Genomic DNA, 22,357 nt, shown 5'->3' on the forward strand with positions numbered 1-22,357 from the left:
TCACACCATTGCTAATATTATCACTAAGTTACTCAACAGTGCAAGTAAATGAATAATACTACATTCCAATCAATCTTAACAACTCTGCCTATTTTTTTTTTGCAGCAATACAACCAATCTGATAAGTTTTGTTTGAAGTCATGGCAGGGGGATTGACACACCACCACAGACAAGTTTGAGTGAAACCTACTCTCAAATAAAAATGGAAACATAAAAGGATGACCTCAAAATATACAAAACTGATGCTTCCTGATCCATTTAGTCTTAACTTTTTTACATTTAGCATTATAGAGTATATTCTAGGACATGAATAACAAATGAAAACACTATTTGCAGCAAAATTGCTGAGAACAGCTATAACTTTACAAAGATGCAAAAAGGCACTGAGAACCTGTTCACCTGGAACTGCAGCTTCAAAATTATTAAGACCAAAAAAACCACCTTCTCACTAAGTGTTTTCACCTCTTTGCCATGAGTTCAACAGCTTTTCCTAAACTGAAAATATTGTAGCATGAATCCAAGAGTGTTATTTACAGAGAACTGTAAATACAAGGCTGTGGACACTAAAATGTGCTTTTACCTCTATTGCATGTTGAAACTGCTCATGCTCCCTCTGTAACTGTTCTGCCTCCTGCAAAGAGCTAGCAGTGATCAGCCCAGCATTTAACATTGACTCTCCGTTTCGGATCCAGCCCAAAACCTGTAACAAAAGAGAAGACCATGAAATACACAACTCCACTGCCAATGAGCAAAAAAAGCACCACTGTAGAGGCAAAAACATTTAGGGTCACATTAGTACTGGAACTGATAACTAAATAATTTGGTAATTACATACTACAATGAATTTTATACTGAGTAAACACAGTGAATGACATTGACTAAAATTTCACTGAACTAACAGCTCACATCTTGCAGCCAACTACTACATGCTTGTGGTTTCAGTTCATACTCAGAAAAAGGTTGTGCTTCTGAGTACCATTTCTGTCACCTGAAAAGCTGGAACAAGTTACAAGCAATATTTGCCTAAAAGCCAGGGTCAGTAATGTAAATTGAAGAGATACAGCTTAGTAAAAAGTAGGCAAATAATTTAGAATATTAATGTTGAGAAAAATGCAAGCACTGAGTGTCATTTTAACTGTTTAAAGAGTTCCTTTTTTCAGAATGTGCCTTCTTTGGCATATCCAGTGAAACTGGAAGAATCCCTGGCTGGGCAGAAGCCTCAGGAGGCCACCTAACATTCCTTATCAACAGCAGGAACATGCAGCTTTTAGACCCTGCCAAAAGACCTCTACCTTGTTCATTACTCAAGACTCCAATCTCATACTTTCACTAGACTTTTTAATCATACGAAGTCTTTCAAATCTCTCTTGCTCTAATTTTACCCGATTTCATTTCTCCTGCCCACAACCAGGGACAGGAAAAAAAAAAAAAAAAGACATTTTCTCCCTCTTAGCATCAGCTTTGTTTTTCCCTCTCCTCTCTCCATCAGGAACATTATCTGATTCCCTCCTTTAGACTCCTTTTATCTTGTTGACCACAGTCTCTTCAATCTGTCCCATGTGAAGTTACTTGCCTTATTTTTCTCACTGCTCTTTTATGAGCTCTCTCCAGTTGATAACCATGACTTCAGTCATAATTTTTCAAATACTGAGTAAAACGGGACATAATTCAGGTTATTCACTGTCATTTGTACAACTCTTCTATGGAACTGCTGCTGAGCCAGTAATTACCCCTCTATTTATTCAGCTGATTATTCTTTCCAGTACATCATGCTCTGTATTTTTCACTATTAAAACTCATATCCTTCTTAAAGCACAGTTCTCCCTACATCAAGATAATTCTGAACTGTAATACAGTGTCTTCTGATGAACTCAAACCACTTTTCCAGCTTCTTTTGCCTTTATGTTCAAATTTAAAAGCGTCATCTCTAACATGTAGATTTTCTGACTGAGAACATGAACTAGCGGAATCCACAGACAGACAAATACATTTTTTTTTAAATCTGTTTTCCAACCCTTTGAGTCTCTTAATAGCTTTTGTTGCTGACTATGTTTTTTCAGCAAGTTATCATTCTCAGTAATGTAGTCTCATATGATATTGTCATAATAAGTTATGGCCAGATAGACTGAGCTAAACTACTTTAAAAGCTTTAATACTGCTTTTCCACCCCTTCCAGAACAGCTGTTACCTGGTCAGAAAACAAAATGGGGTTTACCAATGGAAAGCTATAATTGATTAACCTCTGTCACCCTTTTCTCCTTCCATCACTGTTCAAGTTTAATAATCTACTTGTTTCAGTATTTTTCCAGGGAACTGTGTTTAACTAACTGCCCTGTAATCCTGCCTTAGCTAGTCCTTTCTCACTTTTGAGAAGTAGATGTTGAGTTCCCAGCTTCCAGAATCTCATCCAATCTCCTGAATTTTGGAAACAATAAGCACTAATGTCTTTAATATTTTTTGAGGCAGTTTTCTAGGTACTCTAGAGTGAATTTCTTTAGGCCAAATTGATTTGAACTTCACCAGTATTTTTCTAACTTTTTCCTACTAATTGATTTCAGACCTTTAACCACCACTAATAAACATATTAACTACCAAATCAGTTAGCCCTTAACACTAAATACTCTCATCTAGTGATCCACACATGACACTACCAATCAATGCATCAACACACCAGGTTATTATTAAGTAATCAGATGATATGACTGTACTTGTAGACTGAAAACATGGGCAGAACCCAAGAAAATAACTTATTAAAACACAATTCCTCAAAACGCAAAGGCTCATCTGGTCTACATCCAATGTACACTCTAACATGTCTGACAGCTTGAAGCATCCTGACACAACATCCATTCCCTCAAATCTGCACCACAATCTCACCCTCTGTCTTACACTTACCCAGATTGCAATACTGTTGTATTAATAATGCAGGTTTTCCCACTTCTGTTTGCACAACACATAGCTAACAAGTTTTTTCCACCCTGATAGCACGCATTTGAATTCTCCTATATAAACTCTGAAAGTCTGTAGAAAAGAGTAAGTCTACAGTGTAGAAGGGAGGGCAGGATAGCACCTGCAGACGTGTAACTGGGGGCACTCTGGAGAGAAAGCACTGGGTCAAGTGCAGCCTTGCAAGCAAGGGGAAGATGGCTCCGGCTTTGGAACAACTCCTGTTGCAAAGGAGACACTTCCAGATCGCAGCCTTGGGGGCACACAAAAGGGACCATGAAAAAAGCTGGGAGTTTCTAAGTTCCTAAGGCACCTAGGGAGTGTAAATACTCAAGGGTGCAAGCCTCAGAAGCAAGAAAAAGGGCTGCTTCTGAGGGAAGCAGATGGATCCAACAGACTGCAGACAGAAACTACACTTGGAGAAATAAATTGTCTGCAAGAACACAGAGGCAGGCAGTTTTTTAAATCCTTTTTTTATTTCTATTTTGCCTTACAAAGGTAATTTTAGGTTCCTTTTCTAATTTAAAAAGTAATTCTTCCAGGTATAGTGTAACAAAACTATTAGGGTTCTTATACATCTAGCCTTCTTCAGAGAATTTTATTGAAAGAGAGTACTTAAGCAGCACTAAGTCTTCCTGACTTGGCATCCCATTATATAGAGCAAAGACAGCTAGAACAGAACATGCCATTTCAAACACAAAGACTTGCCCTCCTGCTTGGTGCAGGTCAGGGTGCAAGTGCACAAGTTGGTGAAACTCACAGGAGGAAATCTGCCAGCAGTACTTTCCCCTTTCCTCTTCTCTGACTCAAGGGGGAAATACAAGCACTAGTAAACAGGGAGCCTGCTCTTCCAGGGGTGCTCCCTTCAGGGTTTGTTGGCATGTTCCACCACCTCCCTGTCTGAGTGGATCACAACCCCCATCTTTGTCCTTGCAACCTTCAACAGGCTAGAAAAACATCAGTAGAGAATCAGCATAAGTGTGGAAATGAAACAGAATTTGGGTCACTCAGGACACTTGAAAGGGTCAGATATGTAGGTCTGTAAATAAATGCTTGATTTAGGATTAGTTTCTTGGACTGATTTTTGACTGTAACTAAACATGATCACAAGACAACCTGCTTCAGTCTGCTGTCTTAGCTATGTTTTCATATCCATATGGCACTACACAGAGTGCCAGGATACCCTTCCTGAGTAGTATTTTGGGATAGTCAGAGCTCAAGCACCAAGCTAAAAGATCTCTTTGTGAAAACACAAAGCAGCTCAAGGTACTCTTGAGGGTAGAAGTACCTGTACACCGTTGTACAATGATGAATACATGGTTCTATATCCAAGAATATACACCATGATCAGAACAGCAGAAAATACTGTACTGAAAAGGCTTAATGAGCATACTGAATCCAATTGTATTGGGTCTGGAGCTTGCAGGGATTTTGACCTTAAGCAGAGTAAAGCATTCATTCTACAAAGTGAGTCTGTAGGAGTGATTGCAGCAGTAAGTAATTCAACAGCTGTATTTTTGGTGATTAATAAAAAAGGTTTGTCTGGCAAACATGCAACTGGAGTTCTGGATGAGACACACATTCTCTTAAATATTTCTCTGCCTCCACCTACTCATATGTCCCTGCCCTGTAAAAAACGGTCACATTTTCCTTTCCATGTTGTTTTCCCCGCATACAGCTGTCCCTTTTTATTTCAGTCAGCATTCTCTTCTCCCCTATCTTCCACGGTTTTTCTACACTGTAATTTTCTATCTGGTTTCACCCTTTCTGCACCTATTACACATCGAGTTGACAAGCAAATTCTTTGCAGGTTTTCTTTAAACCTCTGTTTGTCTTCTGGCTCTTCTGCTTCCTCCTAGGTCTGAGGCTTGATCTACAAAACTTCAATGCCACAAAGCAGAACTGGTACAGTAGTTAAGGAAAAAGCAATACTGAATGGTTTTGTCTACTTTCTGCGCTTATTTGATAAAAATTCACTAAGTTTGACTAACTAGTAATGACGAGAATATTTGCAAGTATTTGCCTAAATTCCTGCAGTGTTCCAGTCTAACCTCTTCACATGCCTACAAGATACATATTTTAATGTATTTTATATAAACATACATGTGTGTGCATGTGTGTGTTTGTGTCTCTGCGTGTGTCTGTGTGTAAATACACCAGTAATGTTGCTTTGGCAGGAAAAATTCATACGGAAATATTGTTAGAATTCTTCCTATAGAGACAATATTCCATCTACATAATACATATGCTTACACCCAGTTCATCAACAATAAATCTAACAGCAAATCACAGTAATTGAACAGGAAAATTATGTGTTCACTGCTTCAGGCAACAAAATATAATCAAAACAGACTGAAGAGGAGGTTTACCACTTCATTTTACTCTCAGGTAAAGAACCTTCTGTGACCTGCTGACCTATAAAGTTTTTCCCAGTGCAGAAGAGACAGAAGATCATGCTTCATGATACTTAATAAAAATTAAAATAAATCAGATGTGGTTTTCTCAAAAGGCAACTGAAATCACAAAACTAAGAGTTACTAGCCTCAAAGCATTCCAAAGGGCTAAAAAGAAATCCTATGAGACAATATATTAACATTCAGTTTGAGTTCCATTCAATTTTTAGGCCTCAGGCTGGGCAAGTACTGCAGGTTAATCTGTATAGTAAATTCTGGAAAAGTAATACACAAACATTTTGTCAGCTACATGTTCATGTATGTTTGTTTGAAAATTTACACCCATTACGGCATTTAATTCAACATAAAATCACACTTGATAGAGGTGTGTTCTAGGAATGTAAAATAGAATATGCGTTTTTCTTCCAAATCCCAGTTGACCAAGAAAAGATAGTTGGCTATGTTAGTGTACTACCTATATCTTTATTATAAGATAAACTTTTCCAGTACTTTCTCAAGAATCTAAATTTGAGCTTCAGTTTAAGGGCTAGCAGTGGTTTGAAAAAGTTGGAAATTTCTTACAGAACGACCTACAAATCCCATACAAAGTGCAACATGGATATTCCCCTAAAATTCATCTGCCTGTTTCTGCCAAAATACAGAATATTTGTTCCAAACACGGTTTTTAAACATGTATCTTATCACATTTCACTTGCATAAAACCAGAGCTGGTGGAGCAAGGCACTCACTTTATTGTGGGAGCATGCAATGTAAATAACTATTTAAATAGTGTCTCTATGAAATATTACCAAAGTGCTATATTCTGTTCTTTCACTGAATACTATTTCAGTATCACGGAAATTAACAATTCTTTTTCTTACTAACCCATGCCATCCAAACCCAGGGATGTACCCATAAAGGGATGAGAGTGCCTCAGCTGGCATTCAGATTATTTCTTTTAATTTTTTCCTTCCTTTGCAGATGTGCACTATTTTCCTTTATCCTCAAGAAAACATGCAACTGAGTACAGAAACTATCCTGATCTGCAGTAACTTTATCTCAACTATTACTCACATGAAAGAAGGAATTTGTAATTTGCACTTAGCAAGATGAGTAAGTGCTAAGGCAGATAGAGCACAGTTCAGCAGAGGATGCAAAGGCTTGAAATAGAACATCAGGTATTTGATTGATTGCTATACTGCACTGACAGCAGACAACCATCAGTTTTCTGCATTCCTTTAATTCAAGACCACACAGAAATTTTGCATCTGCTACTGTACAGCAACCAAACACTCCCTGAAATACTTTAGGAACCTTCTGTTCACCTCTCCTAGTCCTAGCTGGACCCCTTTCATATTACTTTGCAATTTGGGAGTTGTCATTCAGTCTCATTACAGGCCACAGTAACACCACAGACCATAGCAGACTTCTGTGATGCTGCCAAGTGTGAGCAAGATCAAAAACTCGAACTTTTCTAGTATCTTGGTTTTTTTTTTAAACTTTCACCTACTTCAGTGGCTCTACCCACATCTCAAATTCACCAAAGGTTTAGGTGTTCATCAGATAAAGACCTCAAAACTTGACACTGTATTGCCAGGACAAGCAAAACTTTGTTTTTCTTTTTGAGGAAAATAAACTATGTTGATATAATGTTATTACTATTTGTGAATGTTTCAAACAATACACCAAGAAGTATTAGGTCAGTGTGCAGGGTCTATACCTGACCATTTTTATCCATCACCATACAGATGGGTAGTAAAAGCATGAGCTTAACATTAGCTCAAATCACTCTGCACTTCAAATGCTTGACTTATATCTACAGAATCACAGAATAATTGAGGTTGGAAAGAACCTCTAAGATGATCGAGTCTGACCCTTAATCCAGCACTGCCAAGCCTACCACTAAAGCACACGTCTCTATGTCACATCTACATGTTTAAGTACCTTCAGGGATGGAGCCTCCATCAATCCTGCTCCAGAGCTTGATAACTCATTCAGTGAAGAAATTTTTCCTAACATCTAATCTAAACCCCCTCTGGCAAACCTGAGGACTTTTCTTCTTGCCGTATCACTTACTACCTAGGTAAAGAATCCAACCCACCCCCCCTTTGATACAGCCTCCTGTCAGGTAGCTGCAGAGAGCCATAAGGTCCCTCCCGACCCTCCTTTTCCCCAGGCCAAGCATGCCCATCTCCCTGAGCTGCTCCCCCCAGACTTGTGCTGCACATCCATACCTGCTTGACCTCAGCCTGCAGGTGCCGCAGCTGCACGCACTGCTCCAGGTGCTTGCGGTGCTGCTCGGCCGCCACGTCCAGCTCCTGCTGCTTCTCGTGCAGGAACTCCAGCAGGTCCTGCACACGAGTGGCCATGTCCACGTCTCTGTCGCAAAGCAGCTCCACCCCTGCAAGCAGGACAGTTGGCTGTCAATGACTCGCAAAGCTTCCCGAGACAAACAGCGTGTTTGCACTGGTTTACACCTCATTTTCTAGTTCCTTCTCCAAGTTCTACTTAATCCTTGGAGCATTTGCTTACATGAGCATAGGGGTTTGCACTCTTAACAAGTGCAATGTGTTTGGTTTTTTTTTTTAAAGTCTGATACTTACCCTATGTGATCATATACAGTGAAAAATAAATGAAGAGGCACAAGGAACAAAAAGGGAAGACATTACCTGAAAGCTAAAAAGCTTTGCTTGACTGCAACAACTGATCTGATCACCTATAAAACTAACTCTCCCTTATTTACACTAGTTTTACTGACTTCCTGAGTGAAATCCCGTTCTTTAAAAACTAAGTACCTTCAGGTGTTGCTAACTCTGATGAAATTATGTGCCACAGTAGCAGTATGTTCTCATAAACATTATCAAATGATTTGAGTATAAAGGAGTCCACACATCTCCAGTTTACAGTTAACCAGCACCTCTGTTATTTTCACACATCCCATGGAGAGACAACTGGATAATTCTTACGAAGCCACTGCCAGGAATAGCATGAAGGAGCCATCTTACCAGATGCCTGCACTTCATTGACATACTGCAGCAGGTCCTGCCCTTGGTGGATGACATCAAAGGTCAAGTTATTCATGGTCAGGGCTTTGTCTGCATGATGCTGGAGCCTCTGTTCTGCTATTGTAAGATCTTCAGTGTCAAAATCATTCATCTGCTGAGAGAGCTCATCATTCCAAGACTCAAGGTCTGAAATGATCTGGGGAAAAAAGAAAACAATGTTCAATTACACATTACACAACAGAAAACAATTTATTTCCAATGTTGCATTGATGATCGAGGTAGGGAACTCAAATTACTCATTGTTGATCGACTTCACTGATCGAGATTGACATGGTTCAGACACAGGTTGTCTCAGCATGGATTTTAAATTTCGGCAAACCATCCAAAAAAACCTCTTTTAGAACTGCTACAGCTCTTCAGCCAGTACTTGCAATACTGTGGGTACCCCTGCCTAATTTAAGGTAATCCATCAACACCTTACTTGTGAAACAGATGAAGTTAACACGTTTTTATCTCCATTTCTAAAGGAAAATGTGGATCTGGAACATCTTTTTAATTCTTCAGAATTAAATTATCAAGTAATAACTCACACATCAGAAGCCAGTTTACCTTACACTTATGCCAATCTCAAGCCCTTTCACAAGAAAGCCAGCTCTACCCTTCTGTGGGCAGGAAGCATCAGGCCATATGCACCTTTGACTTCTGCCAGACAACTGAGAAGCACACAGAAGGCTGGGTACTTAGTGAATGCAGCAAAACCAAAAAGCATACTTTATTACAACATTACTGCAGTGTCAGAACTAAATTTGCTTGCTGATATCTTTCAGCTGCACTTCAGTTTTCACACTTTAATTCTGGATTTTATTCTTTGCCAAAGGATGTCCAAAGAAGGGTACCTAAAAAAGTTTTGGGTTTTTTATCACATGTATCACAACAGTAAGTTCTCCTTGTGTCCACACAAATGCATTTTCCAAATCATATTGCAAAGCCTGTCTCAAAAGAAAAATACTCCTTTTAATTAGGATACAAAACTGGTTTTAAGGTTAACAGACAATGCTTACAATCCTCATTATCAAAGTGGGTTGAGTTCGTATGGCACAGATTTGATGCATCAGTTACTTCAAAAAAGTCTGCCTAATATATTTATCCTTGAAGCCAATAATCCATTTTTTTCCAGAATTTTTAGCACAGTTTTGGCACCAACTATTGCAGTTCATTGGGAAAGCAAAGTTATAGATATCAGGAACCAAGTATGGCTTAGTTCCAGAGTTCTAAAATTTCAGGAGCAGAATAAATTCATGTGAATGGTGCTAAATGATAGGAAAATACCTATTTATGTAGCAAGACACAAGAAAAAGAGGACCTGACTAAACAGGCATTAGCAATCAAGTATCTAAGTGCATAAATATTTAACCAAAATCATTTGTTGTCAGCAAAAGAAAGATGCCACTACCCCTTTTCAAGTGGCTGTAATAGCTCCAAAGTTAGTGAGACAGTTAAATGACTCACTAACTTTGAGTCATTTATAAGTCAAATGCTTGACTTATATCTACAGAATCACAGAAGAATTGAGGTTGGAAAGAACCTCTAAGATGATCGAGTCTGACCCTTAATCCAGCAAAGAATAATCCAAAAAAAAATCACTCCAAAGTTAGTGAGACAGTTAAATGACAAAATAAATTCTGGGAAAACAGGTCTTCTAGAAAAAAGCGGTACTGGGGAGATAGCAAAGTTAAATTATCTGTATAAAGTTTCTGTAGTTTGCTACAATCTCTCATGAAGGCTTTTTTCCATTCTGCTCACATGATGCTATAAAAAAATGGTCACATCAAGCAATTAATGTTAAAATTGTGGCACCAGTAAGTTACTTCCTTTTTTAAAGGTGTTCTGCAAAAATTTTATTTGATTCACTAAGTATTCAAGTTTTGCACCATATCATGATGGGAGATACCAAACAATTAAGGTAGCAATTTGCAATCCCTAAACTTGCTCAGCTACCTCTGCTGAAGTGAAAACAGGCAGAAACTCAAGTGGTAGAGGTAATACTGAAAACAGAAAAGCTGGTGGCCAAAGTATTCAGGAAGATAGAGAGGACAAGGCTTTTAGCCATTGCTCTTTTCATTTTCCATGTACTTTTAACATCACACAATCTATTTAGGCATTATGAGTGGTTTTCCCTCTAAACACACAAACAGGCTTCACCTCCTACAAAGTCCTTTACAATCCTGCCCTTCATTTCTTTTTTACTTGGTCCATGTCCAACATGGCTCATCACCTCCCTCTGCTCTTCACATTCTTTTAAGTGACCTGAAGGAACTTCAGGCTTTCCTGACAGTACAGCCAGAGAAATTGCTTACTTTCAGCTACCACCCTTTTTTGCTCTTGTCCATCTCACATCTTCTCTTCCCAGCTTCTCTCTGGAACTCTGTTCATTTATTATGAAAAGCAGTGGAGCTCACCTAATGTTTGCTTCTTCACCCACTGCACTAGGGAAGTTTTAAGAAAACAGATTTACCGTCTTATTTTCATCCAGGTCAGTTAACAATATTGAAAAGTTACCCTGAAGAAATAACTGTAGTTGGACTTTGCCACACAGAAATCTGAGCATTAAAAAAGGTTGCCAAACTCCATCGAAACACCATCTTTCTAAACACCATTATACAAAGGATTAAGATTTAATGTGGCATATTTATGACACTGTTTTAAAAGCAAAGCCAGTCCATCTCCCTTCAGAACAGATGCCAAAACCTTATCTCTTTTACTAGGAATTTAAGTGGGAATAAAGTAAAAACCACAGTAAGCTCACAGTATGACACTGCTGTGGTTAAGTGTCAGTATTGTTACAATTTTGAAATAGACTGTAGTCACTAGCTCCTAAGAGTCACTTCACTGGATACGAACAATAACTCATTTTAAGATGTCAATACCATGTGTTGCCTCAGCCAAGAGGTTTCAGTGGCAGAGCCTCCAAAGAACAGCCACAATCAACCAGTAAGAATTACAGTTTTTCCCATGCTATTTCACACAACCCCATGGTTAAGATCATGGCACATACATTGTTTAGAGTAGTTTGAAATGCTCTGAACAAGACCAAATCATTTATTTTCCCCCTCAAAAGACCAGCATGCCACAGTTCAAATAAATAATGCCAGCATGCTCCCACACTGATTCAAAAGATAAATAGCCAGTGACCATCACAGCCGAGTTTCTTAACAAGGGCAGTCAGTAATCCTTACAGTTTTTCAGCAGTAATTAGGTGGCGCAAGGTGGTCTATTTCAGCCACTGCACACACTGTGCAAATCTGAGGGCAGAGTTAATACAAAAATAGCATGCACTAAGCCCTCTCTGCCCACACTCTTCAGTGCTTTCCCTGAAGTTCTGCTTCACAGACAACATGTCTGGAGCAAGCAGGCTCCCATTTTGCTTGTAAAGTTTTGTCAAGACACTCAGCATTAAACAAACAGAACAAATGAGTAATAGACGTCTAAAGTACCTGAATCACAAATTCATACTGCTCTCAGGAAATGGGCAACCCATCATAAACACAGGCTGATACTTTACCATAGCATGGGTCCAAGAAGTTCCTAGTGCACATTCTAAGCTGCCTGACATTACTAGGTTTTACTAAATGTAAAGGTAACACTGACAGGAAACAAGGCAGGGTATAATACAGAAGGGATGCAGACTATTTCATATGGAATGGGAAAGACAAAGAACCACAGGTCTCTTCTCAGAAGTGCCTAAATACCGTTCATGATACCAACTGAGTGCTCACAAAGACCTGGAAAATGTAATATGCTGGGGAGAATTAAAAAGGGAAAATGGAGAAAAGTGAAGCCTCTATGATACTCAAGCATTTTACATGCTCTTTCTTTTCAACAGTGTGATTTAACAGGCATCTTGTAAGTATGGTCTAAAAATAGAGTTGAGATAAAGCTGTGAGTTGAAAAGTGCGTGGTATGCTCTGTGTAGAGCCCTGGCATAGACCTCAAGGCATGTAAGTTACAGACAGGCAAAAACGCACAGACACAGATGAGACAAACACATTTTGGATTGCGTACTTTGCCACCAGCATTACCATCCCACTGGCTGGGTTCACACACACCTTCCTCATGCCACTAATCACACTAGCAAGGGACTCTTCACCTACATTGTTTTGTGCATTCTTGTCTTTAGTTAATACAGGCATTTACAAAGGAGTCCTTCAAATAGCTCACAAACAATGGCACTTAAAATTAGCCCTTTGTCCCATTTTAGCCTGTGTAATTTTGTAAGCAGTAAGAGAAGCTAGAAACACTACTTGCCTTCGAGAAAAGCTGTCCTCACAGGATGCTCCCCTGAATGAACTGCCCCTACAGCCAAGTCTTAATTGACTGGACCAGTCACACAAAATCCTGGAGGAAGGAGAAGGTCAAAACAAGGTCTGCAAATTCCTAACTGGCATCTGGCTCCTCCTCATTATCAAGTTACTTCAGCTGAGCTTCTGCTTTCAAACAACTGACCTGGAACTAGTCCCCACATTTTCTTCCTGGAAGTTTCTGAACAGATGTCTGCCTTCAGGGAGAGGGAAAAGAGAAGTGTGCTTTGCTGAGGAAGCAGAGAGGACATGGTACAGAGACAGCAAAACAATCAACATTTTGCTGAAGTCACTCTGCAGCCAGGGCCATTTTCTTCCCTGAAGGATTCTCCGTCAATCTAAAATAAGCATGATTTTTATTTCCAAGCCATATAGACAAATTATACCCACTCTTTCAACATGGTGACTGGTACTTTGCTATATGTTGTATGTGCCAAAATGTAAAGCATACCAGGTGTCAGGTTTAGAAAACGCGAGACCTGTCAAGTGTGTGCAGTTTTGGGCACTACAGTATAAAAAATGAATGAATCTATTACAGAGAATCCAAAGGAGTGCAACAAAGAGGGTGAACGTTTTGGAGGGAAAGCCATGTGAGGAGTAGTTGAGGTCATTTGGTGTGTTCAGCCTGGAGAAGACTGAGGGCAGACCTCACTGCAGTCTGCAACTTCCTCCTGAGGGGAAGAAAAGGTACCAACATCTTCACTCTTGTGACAAGTGACAGGACTTGAAGAAACAACATGAAGCTGAGCCAGGGGACGTTTAGGTTGGATATCAGGAAAAAGTTCTTCTACCAGAGAGTGGCTGGGCACTGGAACAGGCTCCCCAGGGAAGTGGTCACAGTACCAGCCTGACAGAGTTCAAGAAGCATTTGGGCAACACTCCCAGGCATATGGTTTGACACTTGCAGTGTCCTGTGCAGGGCCAGGATGATCCTTGTGGGTCCCTTCAAACTCAGTATATTGTATTCTATGATTCTATGAAGTTAGGGTTGGCAGCTTTCTGGTGCAAAATCCTATGGGCCTCACCAAATAAGAGTACAAGAAGTACTCCTACCTATATAGATGCTGTCCTGCACTGAAGGACTAGAATACATCTGCAAAGCAGTGCTCCTGCTACCAGCCTTTTGCTATTGGAGAATCCTGTCTTATTTAACCTACAGCAGAGAGCAATCAACTTAATCACAAACTTCACTCAAACCTTTATCCTAATTCTTCCATTAATTTTCTTGGTATGCATTGCCCCACACGTCTGCCACTCCCTCAAAAAACGTGTTCTGAGAACATCTCGCAGACATCGAGCACTGTTGATCACTCCTGCAAAGATTGTGTGCATATGTGAGACAGCTACTCTCACACAATCAAAGTTGAAAAGCTACTCTCACACAGCCAAAGTAGAAAACTCTTTGCAGACCAGTGTGAATTGCAAACTTGGAAAACCCCCCCCTTCTTAGTCTTCCTTTACACCAGAGTTGTTATTACTGAAGAGAGCACACTCTCACTTCCTCTATGGCCAAGGATCAAGGAACTGTGCCTGCCTGCCTATTCCTGTGTTGCACCTAACAATGTGCTTAGCTAAACCAGACTTCAGCCATGACATCAAATCCTGATTTTCAGAAGGGGAAAAAAAACCTCAAACCAAAACCCTAAACATCCAAGATGCTATCACTAAAAATCTGAGAAGCTTTCTGCAGACTGCCTCTTTACCCTTACATTCATAACCAACAGCTGCAGCTTTTACCACATACAAAGGGACAAAATGATCACTCCAACTCCTGGTGTTCAGAATGTCAATGTAAGTTGTTTTATACTCAAACAGGATCATTTACCAATAGATAACCCGGAACCCTATAGGGCACCAACTTGTTTCAGTCACTGTGTACAGCATTAGAAGTTTTACAAAGTCATATGAACTTAGCTGAAGCTTTTCAATACAGTTCTGCTAACCTAAGCTCCCTGTGGAGTTTCATATCTGTTTGTATACAAGTTCCTGCACACAAACAGGAACTTTTCAACTGATAAGCTATAACTCTCCTTCAAAGTTTGGACAGGCTCAAAACTCCTAGAGGTTTTGCAGGGGTGTGGCACTACAACTGCTACTGAATTATTTTCAAAGGTGGAAAAGGATTTTATTTTAAAAAATGACAGCCCACAGAACATTCCCAGTGATTAAGACAGAATTACAAATACCACTTGCAGCTGCCAACTGAAAAGAAGACTGCTGATTAGGAAAAGAAAGAGGAAAGGGGTGTTACTACAAAGCAACAGTTTAGAGGGTTTGTATGAAACTATCTTTCGAGTCTTACACATTAACCGCAGGCATAATATTTGTATCAAGGTAGTTTGATATTCAAATGAAACTTACCAGATGAAGCAACGGATACATTATGATTTTACCAAATGCTTTCTTAAAGATGCTAGGAGAGCCAATCAAAAAGCCCTTCTGACACTTTCACATACAGGACAAAAGCGTCAGTTCAGGTAAGAATTAAGCCTATCAGTCATTTGAGCTCCATGCCAATGCAACTACACAATCTCAGCAAAAGCGTTGCTACACAAGAGGAGAAGTGGGCGCAGTGCAAGTCTCAAAGCAAACACTCACGTCTATTGCGTCTCTTTCAAATATGCGGAGCTGCAGAAACAGCTCAAGCTTGATCTTGCGCTCTTGAAAAAGCTCCTCCATCTGAGACTGGGCCTCATCCAGCTGCTGCAGGACTGTCTCTATGTGGTTGATCGAGCTGTTATGGGGGGTCTTGTTACTAGAAATGGCAGAATCCCTATTCAGAGCAGAGAGAAGGGAGGAGGAAGAAAAAAGAGTATTATTGAAAAAACCCCCATGCAATTTGAATGCTATCCATGATCACAAAATGTAAGCCTGCTTCAGATAAGGTGGGTGCAAGCCATATTACATGAAAGCTACGTCTGTACATCTTTGTAAATAAAAAGTCAAATTATATTCTAGTCCTTGAAAAAAAGAAATTAGGAAATTAATTACTTTTATTTTTTGCCCAATTCAACATGTAAAGACATTCTGTTTACATGAAGGATAAAATTTAAAACCAGAGACAAACGCTTCCACTGAAAAAAGGAAGTAGCATATGATAACTGTTTACTCTACTGAATCTTCCTGGCAAGAAAAGAAAATCAAAATTACTTAATAAAAAAAGTTAATCTTTTTCCTGAGTATAAAACCTGCAAATTCAGATATGCTAATCTCCTGCAGCAAAGGAGACATGTACCAAAGCAGCTGGGAACTAAATTTATTTATTCAGATCATCTCTGAATGAAATGGACTGCAAACTGATGGCTTTTACTACAATGAAGTTACTTGTCAGTCTGCAAAACAAATTCCAGTGTCTCTCTATAAAAAGGCTGCTGCTCAGAACTCAAAATGCTGTGGAGCCCTGCATGTCAGACTACAAAAACACATAATTGCTTCTATCAGAAAGGTAGCTTATGTCAACAAAATCTCCTTCTTGTGGCAGCAGTGTTTATAAGCTGAGCTTCCTGTAAACAGAGGTTTATAGACCATCAGTACAGCATGAAAGATCACTGTAGTCCTAATATTTACAAGTTTTATTTATAGGTCATATCTTGTACTCATCATCTCTACCCTCAGAACAGAAAGAGCCTCACTGAAAATCAGAAGAACACCAGGAGAGATTTAAATAAAAATCTGTTTTACCTTAGTTGCTGTATAAGATCTTCACCTTCTTTTATGACATTGACTGTAACCTGCAGAGTGGTCTGTTGTTGTTGACCAAAACGTTTAATCAGGTCTTGGACAGCCTCCACAGACTCAGCATAGACATCATCAAGCAGTTCCTTCTGTAGCTCTTCAAGCCACGTCCACAGCTAAAGGAGAGGAGAAAAAGCAAGAAACGTAAGCCCGAGGATCAGGCAGTCAACTGTTCTGAATCAATCTCCCTGGACCAGAGAAAACAGACTGAGGTTGAAGGGAAAAAAGAGGATTTGTTTTTCTTCATAGAAAAATCCCATCCTCATATTAATGAAAACAAGCCTTTGTTTCAAAAAAGGTTTTCGCTTCTTGGAAATACCAGGAAAGCTTTATCCGTGTTGCTAAGTCACCCTTTCTTCCCCATTTTCCTTCTACAGAACTGAGCGTATCCGACTGAGCAGCACAGAGTTCATAGTGAGAATCCCATCTGCAGCTCTGCGCGAGAGTCCCTGGGAGAGAAATGCTATGGTAACACTCTGCGAGAGAAGGGAGGAAGGAAGGAGGGAAGGAAGGAAGGAAGGGAGATGTATTGTAGCCACCATCAAATCTGCACTGCCAGGCTGACACTGCACACAGACAACACAACACTTTTCAGTGGCCTTCAAAAAAAGGAAGAAGAAAGGGCATTTCAGAAAATAAAATACAGAGACAAATAAAATACAGAGACAAATCAGATGTGAGAAGATACTGCTCTACCATGATGGTGTTTGCCCTCCTGATTTCAATTTCACATTATTACAACAAAAATCATCATAGGCAATTCTACCAGTTAATTTCACATTCTTCCTCCCTGCTTCAGATGTGCACATATCCCTGCTCAAATATGCCCACACACTGCAGCTCACAAAAAAATCCCTAGGTGTATGCTGGCCAGGTATCACCTCTGGTCATGTGATGAACCCTCATGTGTTATTTTCCACATTTTCATGAGGCAATCTGTTGCATCCTAAGCTCTGTGTGAAAGTCACTCATCAGCAAACCATTAGCCATCTATTGTGGAGTTGAAAAAAGCAGGAGGAGCATGGCTGTCTCCTGCAACACTCCCATGAGCAGCACCATCATCACACTGGAACAGCTGCTCTCACAGGAAACATTCAAACCCGGTCCCTCCTGTCTGTTTTACCATCCCATCCCATCCCAAATGCTGCAGTTCCAAGAACAAGAGATCGTTTTTTATCCTGAAAGAGTAACTCTGATCTGATCAAATGTATTAATATCTTTTGATGACATTTCAATCTTTGCCTTTGAAAATTTAAGAGATTTGTTGAACCTAATTAAAAGGTTAACATTGTTAAAATACATAGCTAAGCAATCAAAACTGGCTTAATTTCAAAAGAGAGAAACTCAAATGTTTTCTTTATTTCTTTGCTAAATATTTTCTACAGAACTGGCCATTTCATGCTGCTGTTTGTATATATATGTTCTGATCATAAAGGTTTCCTAACTGCTACATTAAAACAGAAAACTCACTGAACTATTCCAGATCTTGATTAATTAGTTCCTTTGAAACTGTGTTTTAAAATCAAATGCCAGTTTTGGTATCTCATAGCTTTACATGCCTCCCATAGGTTTTGACTAAACCAAGCTATAGGCTAAGTTTTCACAATTGGGATTAACTAATGACATTTAACCAGACTTTTTTCTAAAAATCTACTATCCCCTCCTCCCCAAACCAGAACTGTCTGTTCATACACACTGTTATTCTGACCACTCATATGCTTCAAAGACAATGCTTGTCACAAACCTGAATGCAACTCTGCAGTCATAAACACCACAAGCTCAAGGCACAGCAGTCTTTCTTATTAAAAGGAGCACAAATCAATAGAACTTAACAAGTGGGTCAGAAGCACTCGTCAACATTCATTCCAGCATAACCCAATGCAGCATCCAAATGCTTTTTTTTTTTTTTCCAAATGTGTACTTCAGAATGCAACTTTAACTGGGAAACAAATGAAATTTAATAGCAAGCCTGAAAACACAACCTGAAAACTTTACTCGATGCCCAGAGGACAAGTATTTATTCCTCTCTTAGCTGTGAAGTTTATGCCTGAGCCATAAAAACAGGGCATCAAGTCAGAGACCTTCCTAGTGAGCTGATGTGTACACATAACCAGTACAGCTTGCAGATACAGACATTCGAGAGCAACACTTTGTTGTTTTCTGCAATGTGCATGGTGCTGGCTGGAAGACCTCTACATGCTTACATACACTCCGTGCTTAGTGCGCTGTCTATAAAATGCCAAATTTACACAGATATTTACTACAGAGAAAGTGGGATTAAAATAATTTTTAGTCTCTCAGACTATATCAAGTTTGCCCCCTGGGTCCCTTAGAAGTACCTGTTCTGCAGCTAAAGACAGGTCTGAGAGCCACTTCAATTTTTAACAATATGCAGCTGAGTTGTGTCAGACCTCTACAAGGAATACACCTCACATCTTCATTTCTTATTCTTCACATACACTTCAACCACTTCTATAACTGGATGGAGAAGACCTCACAGAAGCACCAAAACCTAAAGCACTGGACTGGTGATGTAGTGTGCATGTGAGTAATTCCCTCAAAGGATGTGGGTGTTGGAGACCAAGCCAACAGAGAACACTCAGACCTTTCCCTCTGCACAGCCAGTTCAAGGTAACACCACCTGCCCTGAGCACAAGGACATGGCACCAGCACAACCAAGTGTTACACTGACTGGCTTAGTGCCTATAAACATGCTATCTGGCCCCCAAGGTACTGGAGGGCTCAAAAATACATTGTGTTTGCCTAGCCCATGAGCTGAATTGTGCACTGCTTGGGAAGCAAAAACATTTTATAAAAGTGCAGAAAGAGGAGGAGAGTAATTAGTATGCATTACTTGCCTAGCTGTGATTCATATGCTGTTGAAAGTGGAACAATTTAAGCCATTTCTGAAGTGACTAAATAGCTCTGTTTAATTCCTTAGCAAAAGTTATTCTAATACATTACCAAATAGGCTTTTTACATTTTTCCACCAAGTAAGTGTCTGACAAATATCTTCCCCTCAAAATAATCGAGGTGTTTATAAACAAAAGTTATAAATAAAGCCACCATGGATGAATAGAACTGTCAGGTTTTTAATGCTGCATAGAAATTCATGCAGTGTCCTGAGAGAAGCTTAATTCTTAATGGGTGGCAGTAGCCAGCTGGCTTCTCTGCAGATTTCAGACCAGAGTGAGCCCTGGATATACTGGAAATTACTTAAATTACCTTGTTTTCAGACACAAAATTAAGGTTGAAGACTTTACAAGGTTGCACAGCAAAGCCAAAAGAAAGCAAACAGTTTACAGCAGGGGGTGAACAGAGACTAGAGCTTACCCATACATGTTCAGCAGTGCAGAACTACAGATTTTACAGTGCAATGACTTGCTGAAGTAACACATTATTCCATAAAAGAGAGCTTGGCAACAAAAATCCAGTAGGGAAAAAAATCACAAACTCATCATTAAAAAACTATTAACTTTCTCTCGGTGTGAACTTTTGAGCAACTTCCAGTCATGTTTTTTCTATTCTTTGTAAGAGAAGTAGCATGAAGATCCCTAAACAAACCATCAAGTCCTGTAATCTCAGTGAGAACTCTATCCAGTGGCAAGACAGCTCTAACATACGGTGAGAAAACTGCATACATAACTCAATCCAGTCACAGAAGGAGGCTCTTCTCCTCTTTTCATCTGCTCTTTGCATCTTATCAGAATTAAAATTCGAGAGGGAAATAAAATTCTGAATCCCTGACAGGCAAATGTTTCACTCAGCAGATTTTTTTCCTTGATCTAAATATAGCACAGACTAAGAAACATCTGCTTGAATGAGCCTGCATCCTGTACTACCTCTTTCCTAAGTTCTTGGGAGCATGCCATTAGTCACTGAGATGGTATTATTTCAATTGTCTGCAACATCCTGGAAGTTTCAGTGTTTCCATCATGGGCCTCTATCCATTTAAGTCCCATCTCTGCATCTCCTGAAAGACTGCAGTTAAATAAGACCCTACTGTATTTTGCTGAATATAAACAGACTACAATTATTTTTTAGTAAATACGTTACCCTTGAGCACAGAGTTATTTCATTAGGGTAAAATATCCATCACACTCTGTCACAATTTCTTTTTTCATTTTTATAATACTGGCTTTTGGATATGCAGTCTGCCTTTTCAGCAGACTTAGGCAAAGAAAAGCACGTGGTTTCTGTGTGTAAAAACTGTAAATTCCTCTTTCTGCCCCTGCCCCAGTCCCCCAGCACAGTGTTGCAGTATGTGCATTACCACAGGCACAGCTCTTTGAAGGAGCTTTTATTTGTACAGGGCCAAATGTTGCAACAGTATTCCCTAACAAGTATGTCTAGGCATAGAAAGGGGCTAATGTGTGTATGTCTGCCTGTAAGCTTTGGCTTTCAGGACATACAGTGGACAAAAAATGCTTGTTTTTAAAAACAAAAACCTTTAGATGTTGAACTCCCTGGAGTTTGTTTTCCAGGACCTTTCAGTGACATTTAAGATGTTAAATGCCTGCATTTTTTTTTTCATTAGATATAATTATCTTTAAAAGCTTCAAATATCCCTATCTATTCTATGATTATAAGGAAATTAATTTCTAATTTAGAATAAATTCTTCCTTGAAGCAAAACCTAGTTTCTCACATGTTCATAAAATTACATCAACTACTATTACCCTGTTAACATTTGCTGTATTTCTTAACTGAACAAGAGTGAAAATGTCTGTATATAGCTTAATAGAGCATAAAGGCCTACTTCTGCCTCACTTTTGTCGAGAACTTAGTGCTATTTCGGTAACACTTGGACTTAAATTTTATCCCTTTTTCCAAGCAAAGAAGCTACCAGCATTGAAAAACTCAAGAGAGAAGAAAAGCTCTGCTGGGAAACTGAATTCCAGTCCTACCAGCAGTAAACCACTAAACACTTGAGTGTGCAGCCACTAAAAGTGTTTCTCATTTCAGATGTAAGTGTACTCCACAGCTCCCAGAATCAAGCTGAGCAGCGTATCAAAATACTGACCAGAGTGCATTGTATCTTTTGCCAGACCCATTACATTGACCACTGCTGTGCTCTAATGACACAATAAAAATATTAGAGATGCACAAGCCCAAAGGATAAAGCCTTTACACTTAGATGGGGGCATCCAAAAGGTGCTCTGCCACCTGGAAACAGCATGCAGAGGAGAAAGCAGCCTTTTTGTGACATGCAAATTTAACCTGCAGACCACTAGCACAGAAAGATCAAATACCCAGGAGGGGCACACAACCAAAGGAGCAGGGCTGTCACCTCAGGGTCTACCCTAAGATGAAACGACTGCAAGGCTGTGCGATGGACACCCTTCCATACTGGACAATGCAGAGGAGAGTATTTCCAGCAGTGAGCTGTGAGACAAAGCAAGACCATTATCAACAAGCTTTTTTGAATCAAGTGCACATGCCTCATAGGTAGATGTGAATGAATCGGCAGCACTGTGGCCAGAAAAAGGCCTCCTCTGCCTTCCCATGCACTGGCATCCTCAAAATAATGCTGCCTTCCTTCCAAAGCTTGCACAGACTACTGTTTCATTACTTTGGTAATGAAGGCTTTGTATCTAAAAACCTAGCCAATTCCACTTCCCTTCTCTTTGTTTCAACCTCAGTCTATTCTGGAGCAAAGTTTAGTTTGAGTAAGATGAAAAAAGAGGAGACATGTCTTCTAGTAACACCATTAAGCATATTATGTATACATAAAAAGCGCTCTGAGCTATTTTATAATCAACTTGTAAGAATATACACAAAAGGTTATATGCAAAAAAACCAGCAGGCTCTTAGGAGAGCATTCTCTTCCTCATACAGTCAGCCTGATCTGCATTCCCACACTTGACTCCAGTTAGGAAAATATCTGTTGCTCTACTTTGGCACTACAACAAACACCTGGC

The 22,357-nt window shown here is 39.6% G+C and overlaps 1 protein-coding gene across 1 annotated transcript in view; it reads right to left on the minus strand.

Moving 5' to 3' along the window:
- Nucleotides 1-22,357, minus strand: part of TRIO (trio Rho guanine nucleotide exchange factor) — a 245,667-nt gene that overhangs the window by 106,558 nt on the left and 116,752 nt on the right. Inside the window, exons 12-16 of the mRNA XM_085052129.1 lie at nucleotides 16,384-16,553; nucleotides 15,301-15,475; nucleotides 8,345-8,540; nucleotides 7,574-7,740; nucleotides 581-700 (exon numbers count right to left, since the gene is read on the minus strand). Of these exons, the coding sequence (XP_084908255.1) occupies nucleotides 581-700; nucleotides 7,574-7,740; nucleotides 8,345-8,540; nucleotides 15,301-15,475; nucleotides 16,384-16,553 (828 nt within the window). The remainder of the gene's footprint in view (nucleotides 1-580; nucleotides 701-7,573; nucleotides 7,741-8,344; nucleotides 8,541-15,300; nucleotides 15,476-16,383; nucleotides 16,554-22,357) is intronic.

Source organism: Lichenostomus cassidix, chromosome 2 (assembly GCF_008360975.1).
Source record: "Lichenostomus cassidix isolate B80296 chromosome 2, HeHo_3.0, whole genome shotgun sequence".
NCBI lineage: Eukaryota > Metazoa > Chordata > Aves > Passeriformes > Meliphagidae > Lichenostomus > Lichenostomus cassidix.